The sequence below is a fragment of the Trachinotus anak genome, unplaced genomic scaffold (genome assembly GCF_046630095.1).
Source record: "Trachinotus anak isolate AG129_WGS33_773 ecotype Australia unplaced genomic scaffold, CSIRO_AGI_Tana_v1 ptg000012l, whole genome shotgun sequence".
NCBI classification, from domain to species: domain Eukaryota; kingdom Metazoa; phylum Chordata; class Actinopteri; order Carangiformes; family Carangidae; genus Trachinotus; species Trachinotus anak.
The window spans coordinates 12,940,538-12,954,773 of record NW_027273863.1 but is presented as its reverse complement, the minus strand read 5'-3'; the positions used below and the strand labels follow the sequence as shown (position 1 = coordinate 12,954,773).

The 14,236-nt window shown below is 41.6% G+C and overlaps 1 protein-coding gene across 2 annotated transcripts in view; it reads left to right on the top strand.

Annotated features, from left to right (window-relative positions):
- gpc1b (glypican 1b) overlaps nt 1–14,236 on the top strand; it is a 61,026-nt gene extending 46,790 nt beyond the window's left edge. For both annotated transcript variants that reach the window (XM_071491073.1, XM_071491074.1), the window contains 8 exons: nt 1,277–1,504; nt 1,801–1,964; nt 8,225–8,390; nt 8,524–8,654; nt 11,623–11,751; nt 12,051–12,184; nt 13,292–13,467; nt 13,896–14,236. In XM_071491073.1, the coding sequence (XP_071347174.1) occupies nt 1,277–1,504; nt 1,801–1,964; nt 8,225–8,390; nt 8,524–8,654; nt 11,623–11,751; nt 12,051–12,184; nt 13,292–13,467; nt 13,896–14,101 (1,334 nt within the window). In that variant the 3' untranslated portion in view covers nt 14,102–14,236. The remainder of the gene's footprint in view (nt 1–1,276; nt 1,505–1,800; nt 1,965–8,224; nt 8,391–8,523; nt 8,655–11,622; nt 11,752–12,050; nt 12,185–13,291; nt 13,468–13,895) is intronic.

Here is a 14,236-nt window from a genome sequence, read left to right as displayed (position 1 = left end):
AGGCAGAGATAAGACACCTACAAAGTAAACACTGCTGCAGAATACAGCTTTCCACCTCCCTGCAACACACACACACACACACACACACACACACTTATACACAGACAGACAGACAGACAGATAAACAAGCATACACATACACACACACACACACACACACACACACACACACACACACACACACACACACACACACACACACACACACACAATTGTACCAGGTGTTGGCCTGAATGGATTGATGGTCACGTCACACACTGTCGTTGAGCTGAACCTTCTGTTGTCCTGTTGTTGGCAGAACAGGAGTCTCATTTATAAACATTGTTTACATACACAAAGCAGATGTAAAAATGTTTATGCCTTTGGCCACAGAAAAGCTGTGATTTATGGCAACACACAGGATAGGTGGATGTAGGCACCTCAGTGGAAACTAAACCATGACCCAGAAATACAGTACAGCCATTTACCAGTTTTAGCGACACCTGCCCAATATAATGTAAACCAATGCAACTGTCTCTCATTTAAGGACATTTTTAATCTCAAAAAGTCTGTACTTATCAGTGGTGTTACACTGGATTGCATTATGTACAGTAGTAAGATATGTGTTACACCCTGTCCCCCTCACATACAACAGGGCTAGGATTAGGATTTGTCATTTGCTCCCCCTGTTTCCATATCCTTTTTTTTGTTGTTTGTGCTTGTCTCAGTCAGACTTCAACATTCTTCAACTTTTTTTTTTTTCTCCCAGACTGACAGCCTCTCTAACTGTCTGCTACTCTGTTTACCTGTCTGTCTGCTTGACTGCCTGTCTCTGCCTGTACCCTATAACTGTAAATCCTCATTTGGAGCAGTATATACTGCTCTCTGAAGCACTGTCAATTCTCTGACATCCCCCAGAGGGACACCCTTGCATACTCCAGCTTTAGGTTCACTGACAGTGTGAAGCAGTGTTGGTATGGAGCACAAATCAGGAAGAATAGGATAGTGTGTAAAAATAACACTCTTTTTCTGTCTTTCTTTTTAAGCCATTGAGGAATTGCAGACAGCTTTAAGCTGAAACATTTTGTGTTAATGACTATGATTTTTTTTCTCTCATTTATTGAACAGCGCACACTGAATGTACTGTGGGTGAGAACAATAATGTGAGGATATAGAGGGAAAAGCTGGCACAGAACAAAATAATACCACGCAGAATATTTGCTGACACTGTAAATATGCTTCAAAGGCACTTCATTATTCTCTTTTAAAACCTTTAATTTTCTTTATTGGTTTTTAGGTTACTTCCTGGAGTTGCTGAACCGCTCTGAGATTACCCTACAGGAGACTTTCACTGCAACTTGGGGTGTACTCTACTTCCAGAATTCACAGGTCTTCTCTGACCTATACACGGATTTGAGGCACTACTATCGCGGCTCCAATATCAACCTGGAAGAGGTGCTCAACGAATTCTGGGCCAGGCTGCTGGAGAAGCTCTTCTACCAGGCAAACAAGCAATATTCCATAGGTACACCCAGCTTCTTTTATGCAACATCAAATAACAACCATGACCTCATTCACGGGTAAATGGCGCATTACTAACACAGATTAATTGACTGAGAACTCCCATCGCAGTAGCGATATACAGTGATACAGTGATAATAAGTAAGGTAAAGAGCGAAAAATACGACTTGGCTTTGACACCATTAGCGATAATATCTTCATTTATTCACCTTGTAGAGATTACCTTATGTTCTATAAGCATAATCTTTAGTTGTATACAGATGTATTAGAAAAGGAATTTAATGTGTGTCTCTGTTGCAGGTGAGGACTACCTGGAGTGTGTGTCTAAGCAGATAGAGACACTACGGCCCTTCGGAGACATACCCCGCGTGATGAAGATGATGGTCACACGCACATTTGTAGCAGCACGTTCCTTCGTCCAGGGACTGGTGGTCAGTGGGGAGGTGGTGCGTAAGGTGTCCCAGGTAAAACCTCTCTCCAGTTTCTTTCCCATTTTTCTCCATCTAATGACTGTGGTTTGTCTCTTTCCCTTGAATTTATAGTCCTGTTTTCCTATTTCCCGCACTGGTTGGTTTTATGGTTTTTGATGGAAGGAACTAACAGACGCTCAGACCATTTAACTGGTGTCTAATCTGCCGAGAAGCTAATACTCTCTCCCACTGCATGTTAAATTGGTATTATTGTGTTAAGTGTCTGGATTCGTTTTTCTATTGTGATCACCAGCCCACCTCCTTGATCTGAACATCTAAACACACACATATACATACAGACCTGTTTTTACTAGTCTGTGTGCATAGTATAAAGCAGTGGCAGATCAACGTTGGTGGAATCTAGAGGCTCCATAAAATAAGGCAGACGGCTCAAAAAATCAGCCACTTCGACAACAGTTAATGTCAGCTCCACACTGAATAAAGGCCATGGGCTGGGTTAATATCTCCCAAGAGAAATGATCCCCTCTGTGTAGAAGACAACAGTAAGGGTAATATCAGAGCAAGACTGAGAAATTATTTCAGCTCCTGAATGGGAGGCGGTCAGTATTGATGCAGTAGTGAAAAACATCTCTCATAAGGCACTGGACAAGGGGTGTTGAGAGCAGTGGCCCCATGAGAAACATACGCATTCTTTGACAAAACAGGTGCTGCACCAAATATGAATAATACAATAATTCATCCTTGATGAAATATTTCAAGGCCAGGCGGTGTGTGAGCATGAAAAGACCACAAGCAAGAGAAAAGAAAAAAATGTGGCAACTGCAAGGCCACACATTTGGATACATGCCAGAGAAAGAATCCCTATGATTCTTTTCCCTTTCACTCTCATGTATGTGTGTGCACTGTGGGTGGCACATACTGTGCTGTTTGCATCAGAGTGAGAAAGCCTGGCCTAGCATATCTTCCTCTGCTTCTCTTTGGCCCAAAAATGGGTGCAACATCTCACACCTCCACAAACAGACCTGAGGATGTGTCAATGAAGTACCTGCACACAAAGCCTAAGCACATCCACAGCCACAGGGGAGTAAAATCAGGGATAACCATGAACACAGCTAGTCCAGTTAGTAGGTGAATAACAAGATGCACAGCATGACAGTGACAGCTAAAGCTCCATGACCTGAGGCTATGGCATTCATGCACCTAGCCTAACATAGCCACATAGCCAGAGACATGACATTTACCGCTTAACTTAGACATAAACAAACAGATGAGAATTAGCATGGGTGGAACACTATATTGAAATTGCTATTCATGATTTGTGACACTTGGATGTACCCCTGGGCCAGCCAGAGTGGGTTAGGACTCCTGCAAGAGCTATGCCAGCAAGATGCAAAACTGATAAGCATCTCTCTTAGGCAAACATTCATGTACACACTGGAGTACGACAGCACACAAGAGCTTAAAGGTGTAGAAACACACACACAACTCGTCATAAAATCATTCTCCTCCAACGGTGATGAATATTTCCCCTGTGTGGCTACTTCTTAATACACATTTCCTGCCTGATGTCGTTGTGTGTGTGCTGAGGGATAGTGAGCGATGAGTTCATTAAACTAGGCTGGCTGGGGAAAATGTGTAAATAATTAGCGCAGCTTTTACAAAGTTACAAAATGTCATCCCAGCGCTAATGCCAGGGAACTGGAGCCACTGCCACTCTGAATTAGGTCATGGACTGCCTTCTGCCCTATTTACACAAACTCATCAAAAGTCTTAAGAAAAGCAAGAGAAGGCTCTAATGCAAGAACAGCCACTGTGGACACACATGGTCAATCTCCATGAAAGTTAATTTCCAAGCTTAGTCCATTAAACTGCACTTTTTTTCTTTGTCTTTTTTTCTTTGTCATCCAAGTCAAAGCTGGTTTGATACAATTTGACTAAACAAAGTATAGGCTTCAACCAACTGTTCGATTTCATACTCAATTTCAAATTCATAATTTGTGTGTCAGACTGTGTCGCTGTCCTCACCTGCGCCCAATCAGCACTGTGCTGTACTTACGTAGAATGGAATGGCCTTGTGCCGGGAACAAATGAGACTGAAAAAAAAGCAAGAGAGGAAGATCATAAAAAGGGCTATGATGAACTCCAGCAGCCTGTCTTGTCCCTGTCTTGCTGGTCTCTAAATCCTTTATTCTCCTTCCTCTCCCAGTAAATTGTATTCCATCATGTCTGTTGATATTTCCCAGAGCTGTGCCCCGTGCTGTCCTCCATCTCCTTTTAGTGTGAATATCTTCGTATACTAATTTGGACCATAGCTTTCCCCTCCTTTCCCCTGTAATTCTATCTTCGATTGATTGGGCCCTAATGAGACAACCGCTCCTATTTATAGCTATGTATTGCCACTTAAAGAGCCCTGTGACTGAAGATGTTTACTGCACGCTGCTTATGGAGCTATTACACTGCTTGAGTGCAGAGCAGAAGAGAATAAGACGCAGTTCTCCCTGTGTATGTGGGTGCTCCAAATGTTTTCTGCAGAAGTCTGTGTTTGCTGCCAACTTAGAAGAAACATGACATATATCCCTGCTATGTATTAGCCTGAATAGTTATGAAAAATAGGAGATGTAGTGAAACGTGATGAAAGAGTATTCTGAAAGGAGGCTGGGAAAGGAGCAAAGCAGAGCAGAGCGAGATACATGGAAAACTGAGAGGAACTTCGAGAGGAAACGAGATCTCAGACGTAAGATGCAGTCTTTCTTTCTGGTACAGTATTAATTCCTCCCTGGCTTCACTCCGGGCTGCACCAGTTGCTGTGTCCTTAACTTTTTTATTCCCTTGGGTAGAGGAGTGGAGGAAGTAGGCCACGCGCCACATAGCTCACTCTGGAGGCAAGGAGTCTGGATGAGCTCGCTCTATAACACAAGGGGGAGAGGTTGCTCATATATCCTTACTAATTACAGAGAAAAGACAAGCAGAGGGAGAGAGCGAGAGAGAGAGAGTTAAGCTTGATCGCAGGCAATGTAAGAGGTACTGACAGGTATGGGAAGCATATTGTGGAGGTAAAGCAAGGACAAGTAAGGATATAGGTATAACACAATCATGTCAAAGAGCCGCATGTGTGAACATCAAAGAGAGAAATTCAAACCTCAAACTTTCTCTTGATATCTCCTGATAGGCCTGTACAGAGATGATCTGAATTAGGCCAGAGTGAGCGCAGTGTGTGTGGGTGTGAAGATGCACTGTGTCTTTATTAGTGCTGAAATGGTCTGAGGATCAATTTGATCGAAATAAGATTTTTGCGATCAACAATTTTGATGAGGGATTAATCATTTTTGTGTATCTGCTTTGTGTATTTTGAGTTTTGTGTATCTGTAAATTAATTCCATTATGGTTTTGGGCCACTGGGTGGACAAAACAAGCAATATGAAGACGTCCCCTTGCACTCTCGGGAATTGTGATGGGTATTTTTCATTATTTTTATTTGCAGGATTTAATTACATTTTAATTCACTCATTTTCATTTGATTGTTTTCAAAAAATGAAAAAATAATCAATATGTAAATAAAGAAATGAATAAATAAAAAAAAAACCCAAAACAACAGGTCCATAATGAAAACAATCCTTAGTTGCAGCCCAGAGACTATGAGTCTTTTTACTGGTTATAATTTGACAGCCCCTCCTTCACAGCGGCTGGTGCACCACAGCTCCAAGGTTACTGAGGAAGTTGTCAACATCGGCGAGCACCACAGCGCAGTTGCACACTGTGTCATATCTGTTGGGCCTGGCCTGGGATTCCCAGTGTTAATGCTGTATGGATGATGTAACAGAAACTAGATTGATGACTGTCTCCTTAATAAGTATTTCATTTTTTCACTCCCCTGCCAACACCCCTTGGTGGATCTCTTAGCTTTTTTTTAACATCCCCCTATCTCTCTCATTTACAGGCATTCTCTCCACTCATCTCCGCACATTCCCCTCCCTCACTCTTCTCTCTCACCAAAAAAGCATTTGTCTGACTCATCCCCAGCTAATGAGTGGTAGGGTAAGCATGGGAGGAGGGGAGAAAAGGAGGGCAACATCTGACTCATGTCTCATAAGACTTGAGATTAAGCATGGGAATGTGGTTATTGCTGTTCTGTGTCACTTATTTCACTTTATGCTGTCCTCCTTGTGCAACTGGCAATAATTACCAAATTCAATTGATCTCTTTTATACATCAGAGATGCATTAACTAATTTAGGCTCATTATGTATTTTTTAATGTGGTTTAAGATTTAATTTCGAGTTGAAACAGCATCAACATAAACTACTTTTGTCTTATGTGGCCCAAGTATAATTAGATTACATTTTAATGATCCTTCTGGGGAAACTGGGTTGATGCTATATAACCATAAATAGTCATTGAATACAGAAAAAAAAAAAGGCTAGAAACATGACACAGTGAGGGTTGTTGAATATTTCCAATTTATGTTTTCACCACTTGAACTTATGACAGAAAGCACATTATGTGTGAGAGACAATGTGGATCACAAAAGAAACTATGAAAGCAGCTATAAACTACTATACCCTACTAAGATGCACTCAGGAATTACACCATGCAGGATAAGTGTTACAGTGGAGCTGCCTTAATGCAGATTATATTTATCAGCTGACAAGGTCATAGTCCTTGGGGTGATTCAGAGCTAGACTTTAAAGAGCTAAACGTTAAAGCTCATGTCAGGCTTGTATCCAAATCTGCTTTTTATCACCTTAAACATATTTCTGAAGTGCGACCATTTTTCTCTCTGAGTGACAGAAAAACTGATGCATGCTTTTATATCCAGCAGACTTTGCCACTGTAATGCTGTTCTATCTGATCAACCCAAAAATGTTGTAAATCAGGCACAGCTCATTCAGAATTCTGCTGCCCAGCACCAGAAGGAGAGAGCACACTACACCTGTTTTAAAGTCTCTACATGGGTATCCTGACAGCTTCCCTATTCATTTTAGAGATATTTGACTTGTTTTTAAAGCACTTTGTGGTCTTGCACTGGCATATATGTCTCACATGCTTACACTCTATGAACCAGTACAGCTCCATAGATCCTCTGGGACAAGTCTGTTAATTGTTCCAAAGTACAGGACTAAAACATTTGGCAAAGCAGCTTTTAGTTTTAATGCTCCGAGCCGTTGGAACAGTCTCCCTGAGGACCTGAGAGCAGCTGAAAGTGTTGAAATTTTTAAATGTAAACTCAAAAGGCACCTCTTCAGCCTGGCTTTTAATTAAATATGGTTTTTAGTCATTAGTCACTTTATTTTATTGTAATTATATTGTAAATTGTATTGTATTCTATTTTATCTATTCTTTTATTTTTTGTTCTTTATTTTCTTATGTTTTTTTCTGTTTTGTTAATGTCGTTACAGCTTTTTAAATCAATCTTATTGTATCTCACTGTCGGCTTTCTTACTGGTCTTCTTCAGATCTGTACTAAACACTTGACCGAGAAGACTGTAGCATGTTGTTTTCCCACCTGATCTCTGTTGTTGCCCCATTTCCACTGTATATTTGTTAAAACCTGGTTTTAACTGTGACTTGCTGTTGGAAGAACAATTTCCAGGAAAAGCATCAGGCTGGCCCAGATGTCAGCTTAGAGGAGCTTTGTATGCGTAGCTGGGCTCGTTCCATCTCCCTCTCTCTCTCTCTCGCTCTCTCTCTCTCTCTCTCTCTCTCACACACACACACACACACACACACTTCCTGAGGTTTTGCATGCATAGCTGTACTCTCTTGTGAACAGAGCTTACTGGTATTAACCCAGTTTCACTTTTCATGCACGAAGGCCCTTTCCAGGGGGAACAGCGTTGTGGGATAGAGAGAGAAATGGAGGAGGCAGGAAGGATGGAGTGAGGGACTGAGAATACTTGTATGAATGTCAGGGCCTTTTCATTGCATGTGAAACAAAAAGCGAATTCTCCCAAAGTGGTTTCCAAGGAAACTGTGCTGAATGAAAGTCTGGTGCAAACTAAAAAAAAGGTCACCATGGGAGGTGACCTCCCACAGTTCTGCGACTGTCATTGTCTGGCTAAAGAAATTTACATCTTCACATCTTTTTAAATCTGAGCACTTTTGTTCAACATGTATTTAATTCTCCTGTACAGTGACAACAGGGCTTTTCCCAGTTGAAGTGGTCAAACATACAGCCTGATCAACAGCTGCCATCAGTTTTTTTTTCCTTTAGACTCTTAGATCACATATGTTTGACTAAACCGTAATTTTTCATCCAGGTGGTGTACGTTTATTTTTGTCTGTGCCCTTCCCCAGGTGCAGCTGAGCCAGGAGTGTATGCGGGCCATGATGAGGATGACTTACTGTCCCCACTGCCGGGGCATGGCCTCCGCCAGACCTTGTGCCAACTACTGCAACAATGTAATGAAGGGCTGTCTGGCCAACCAAGCTGACCTCAACACCGAGTGGAGGCATTTGGCAGGTGGGTAGAACATCACACACACATGCATCCAATTCAGCCTCATGTCTGCTCAGAGGTTCACCCAACACATGATGTTACTTTGTGTTGTGAAGACACCACTTTCTTCATGATAACTTGCCTCCTGTCTCTGTAGAAACAATGATGCAGGTGGCTGATCGCTTTGATGACCCCTCTGGTGTGGACAGCGTGGTCCTCTCCCTTCCCAGTCGCATATCAGAAGCCATGTTGACCATGGTGGATAATTTGCAGACCGTCAACAGCAAGGTCAGAACACACAGTGGTAAATACATACTTACAGTAGTACACACAGCTGACTAAACTGTTTTTACTACACAGAATACAATGAAGAGTTCAGAAAAAAAAATACATCAAATGATACTGTGAGCTAAACCACAGTGTTTCAACACCATAATAGACACTGATCATCCTTGAACCCATGATATTTGAATAACACTCAAAACAAATTAAACTCACACTGCACATACCGATCTTTGCAGATGTCAACTCTAATGCGATTTTCATTTTGGTGAAAGACACAAACAAAGTAGAGAGCTGTGCAGACCGGTGACATACAAAACACCCTTGACATCATAAGAATATACTGTGTCAATATGTGTGACGCTCTTGCTTTAGTCATGACCAATCAAATCACCTATTTCCTTAATTATTAAAGCAGTTCACTCTGTGCCACAACTTTGATAACTTACTTATCGAGGAGGGCCCTCTGTCAGTGAGGTACAGAGTGTATATGTCATTGTATATAAGGTGATTGTTACAAATAAGGTCGTATAAATATGTTGTTCTCGCCATAGCTTCATGACTAACCAATGTAAACAATGGTTTAATTATAACAGGTCAAAAGCCAAACATGTTATCTGCAAATTACAGAAGTGCTGACTGGCTACAGGTAAGAACATCTGTCAGCCAGTCCATGGCGCCTCATGGCATATGCTGTAGGTCCTACTGACATTTCATATCTCTAGTTACACTTAAATGTATGTGTATCTTTTTTTCCTGCTTGAGGGAATTCAATGAAATTTTTTTCCCATCAATCCACACAATGACAAGGTGAAAACATGTTTTTAGAAATGTTTGCAGATGTATTAAAAATCACCCACCGAACCTTTGCTGTGGAACAGATGCGTTCTCTTTGCTATAATTCTCCTTAAGGTGCGTGTAGAATGTAATTGGAGTCCACTGAATTCATTAGACATAGTTTAGAGAGGCCCACACCTGTTTATATAAGGTCCCTAAATCAACACTGCATGTCAAGACATATACTAACTAACTATGAAGTTCAAGAAACTCCCTGTGGACCTCTGTGATAGATCAGGACAAGGGTACAAAACAGTGGTTCGAAGTGTGTGAGGCTCAGAAAAACCTGATGTGATGCACTTGCATGCACCAATCAGGATTTAGAAATGTTGCAATCAAAGATGACAGTTGTGGGATTATTTATTTTTGTAGCCAAACATCAATCTGATGTATTCAAAACACACCCACGCAGACCCGATGAAACAGATTAGCTGATTGTTGCTTATTTGGTCATGAATATTTAATGTTATGGAGAAATACTAAAGATATGGATTTCTGTGGCTTTACAATCTTTATATTATTTGGTAAAGCTTTAAGAATAGTAGGGAGGAAGTAAAAAATCTGCACGGTCTCACTAAATGCCACTAATATAATATAATATACACTCATTCATCTAGGTTCAGACTCAAACAACATGTGGGCTTGACCCTGGGTCTCTGCTCACTATGCTACCTCATTGCCCCTACTTTGTTTGTACAATTAACACCTTTCCTACCTCTGAATTAATGCTGTTACAAAGCTCCACATACCTGATTTTCAACTGAGGGATGTGAGTCATTCCAGAGCCTGTGGGCCAAGCATTTACTTCACTGCTTAATGGTGTTTTAGCAACGGTTTTATATGATCCTTAAAAGGCACTGGCAGCCATTTAAATCTGACTGAGTAGTTTGTTGAAGGTGGAAAACTGTGTATATGGTGAGAGAAAAGACAAAAGCTTCTTCTGTGCTAGTTTGCTATTAAAAGAGGCTGGCAGCCGGAGGTGAGCCATAGTCTGGCGGGCCACCTCTGACTTGTTTCAGTATGGTAATCACACACAGATTCAGCTTCTGATCTTCATCTCTAGTGGAAAGCGCTGTGTTGATCCCTCAGAAGTCAATTGGTGGTTGTAGTGTAGCATTATGGTCCAGATTATCTCCTATTTACATAATCTGATGACATCAAAAGCCATATGTTGTGTTATGTACTTTACCCATATAAACATAGGCCTACCAGATACATAAAATAAGAAACTGCAGAAGGTATGTATCAATGTAATTATGATAGAGTTTTTATGTTCACTATTCAATCTGCTGTGATCTACACAACACAAATACGTTATGATGACAGACATGATTGAAAGCTTAAAACAGGATCATTGTATTCTTATAATTGAAGGTTCAAAGGCTGGAGGCTCTTCTAAGCAGAGCAGATTGGATAACAGATTGACTGCAGTCTTACTTTATACCCTGGGCTCCATTTAGAAATGTAAGCCCCATAGGGACAAGTAGTGCTCTCTGAGCTGTGAACCACTCTGCTTGAATGATTCTGTGGTTGACTCTTGGGGTCGTTCAAATATCCAGTACCACTTGTGACTCTTGGTTTTCATAGGTAGACATTTGTGTGTACTAATATGTTCAAAGACTCTCTGTGTACCTGTAGATTTGTTGGTCTGACAAACACTTGATTGTAGGGAGACTGTAGGATTGTAGGATTCTATTCAGAGAGCTGGTTCAGCATCATCAAATTTCAGTCTTGTTAACACCAACGCCAATAAAGATACAGAGTATGAACTACATATGGTAGGACAGTAAAGTTTATAGAGCGAGTGTGAGGCCTCACAGTTCAAGTTACTAGTTATAAATGGAGATGACTTTGATGAAGAAGCGCTTAGATCTGGTTTGGGCCTTGCAGTGCAGAAACATTGTTCAGAATAGAGTTGAGTCAGTTTCCTCATTTAACCTTTTTTGTTAACTTGTCTTCTTCTCATGTACAATTAAATGAGTGGAGAAATGTAATGAGTGCAGATGCCTCCATAGAGGGCATGAGTGGGTCTCTAAATAAATTGATCAGAATGATGTGAATCATGTGCTGTGGCCTTCACAGTCACCAGATCTCAACCCAACTGTGGTTGTCTTATCTTCACATTCTCCTGCACCAGTTGTTCCAGGCGTGTGGCAACATCAGAGAGGGAGGAACCAGCAGTACAGGAATCGATGAAGCCATGAAAAGAGGGAGGGTTACAGTGGAGGACAGGCTGGAAGCCAACTCGAACAAAATTCAGAAACTTGTAAGTATTTACACGCCTGAATTTTGTCATTTCTTTCTGATCAACTCTGGTCTATGACGTAGGAACCATTGCTCATCATGGTTCAATTAAATCCCATTTGCTGTTTCACCTTTACACCATGGGGTGATTAGATGGGAATAAATGCATGCAAGGATGAATGAGTCAGATGACTAAGCACTGCAGTTGGTTTTAGAGGAAGCAGGGGTTTTTCTTACTCTCCTGTTCAAGTGTACCATCATGCTGTGATTTTGGGCAAAGCATAAAAGCTCAGGAATCTGCTCTTGTCAACTCTGCCTCAGGTGTCTGATGTAACTGTGAGACTGCGGGACTTGCAGTCGTACTGGGTTTCTCTCCCAGGTCTGCTCTGCAGTGACAGAGTGGCCACTGGAACAGGGGCTGAGGATAAGTGCTGGAACGGCATGAACCGTGCCAGGTAGGACATTTGAACCTATGAATAAATGAATTTCCAAACGACATATTATTGTAGAACATGGACATTCTATGTTCCCGGCCTTTAATGTATAGTACAATTGGAACTGTGGGTTGTTACTGAGGTGATCCTTATTTTTTACAAACTGTTCAACAAGTCAAATATCAAGATATCAAATATCTTTTCCACAATGGCTACATGGTGTTGATACATGTAATGAATTTTCATATTAATGCTAGACTGAGTACATTTTGAAGTTAGAAATTTCACAATATTTCACTTAAAAAACTGGAATCATAAGCAGTAAAACCTATCCGTGCTTAATTCAGTGCACTTAGTGGTTTTGCTGTTTCAGCCTTATTTGGTATGGAATGAGCGGTAGTTTATGGTGGCGAATGTTAGCTAACGTTAGCAAACTTTACATTGATATTGCAAAGTCTCCCATTAACTGTGATGGCTACCGTGGAGCATTTTCGCTTCTTGGGAACCACCATCACACAGGATCTCAAATGGGAGCTAAACATCAGCTCCCTCATCAAAAAAGCTCAGCAGAGGATGTATTTCCTGAGGCAATTGAAGAAGTTCAACCTGCCAAGGACTATGATGGTGAACTTCTACACCTCCATCATCGAGTCCATCCTCACCTCCTCCATCACCATCTGGTACGCTGCTGCCACGGAGAGGGACAATAACAGACTGCAGCGTATCATCCACTCTGCTGAGAAGGTGATTGGCTGCAATCTTCCGTCCCTCCAGGACCTGTACACCTCAAGGACTCTGAGGCGTGCAGGGAAGATTGTAGCTGACTCCTCCCACCCTGGACACAAACTCTTTGAGACACTCCCCTCTGGCAGGAGGCTGCGGTCCTTCAGGACCAAAACCTCTCGCCACAAAAATAGCTTCTTCCCATCTGCTATTAGCCTCATCAACAAGGCTAGAGAGCCCCACTGTTGCTGATCAATTGCACCAATCACCAGAAAAAATTCCTTGTATGTGAAAACATACTTGGCAATAAAACTGATTCTGATTCTGATTCTGATTCTGATTCTGATTCTGATGAGATGATTTCTGACTGTGTTTCCGTGTTAAACAAGCGCTCATGTATTCCAGGTACCTTCCCGAGGTGATGGGTGATGGCCTGGCCAGTCAAATCAACAACCCTGAAGTGGAAATCGACATCACCAAGCCAGACATGACAATACGTCAGCAGATAATGCAGCTGAAGATCATGACGCACCGCCTGAAGAATGCTCTCAACGGCCAGGACGTGGACTTCCAGGACACCAGTGTGTACTTTTACTGTCCCAGCACACAAGTTTCTAAAGAATATTCACAAGAAATCGGATGACTCAAATGAGTCATCCGGATGAGTCAAAGCTTTTCACAAGTTCTAGATTAAGGAGAATAAACAACTCTGTTTTTCTACATCTGAGGAGGCAGAACACTTATATCTTAGTTTATACAAACTCTTGCAAAATAGCAAAGGCAGTGCATTTGGAATAAAGACGAAGGTATAAAAAAAAATGCTCTGAATAAATCAATTTGAATACATTTTTTTGTCATATTTTGTAACAGTAAGGATAACACAGTTAGTTTAGATACAGTATGAGCACAGTTCATTTAATATATTCATTATATGAATACACAGGTCACACTGTTTCTAAATGTGAGTATGTCATACCATCGAGCTCATGTCCTGGCTCTCTGTCTATAGGTGATGATGTCAGCGGTTCAGGAAGTGGCATGTGCGCCGAAGATATGTGTACCCGGGGCCCACGCCTCATCGACCCCGTCACTGACCGACCAATACGCCACCTCTTCCCTCCAGAAAACAAGAAGGTGAAAGCCTCGGCCAACCAGAACCTCCCCTGCATCGCCATTTACCTGCTTTCACTGCTGATGTTGCTGCTCCGGCGATAATTGAGGGGGAATCTACCAACCGGGACTGAGTTTGGGACACGGGGTTGGGGAGAGTCTGAAAGGGGAGGGTGGAGAAGTTTGGGGGTTAGTTACTTTGCCAAAACTAAAAAAGTATAAGGAAACAAAAAAAAAAAA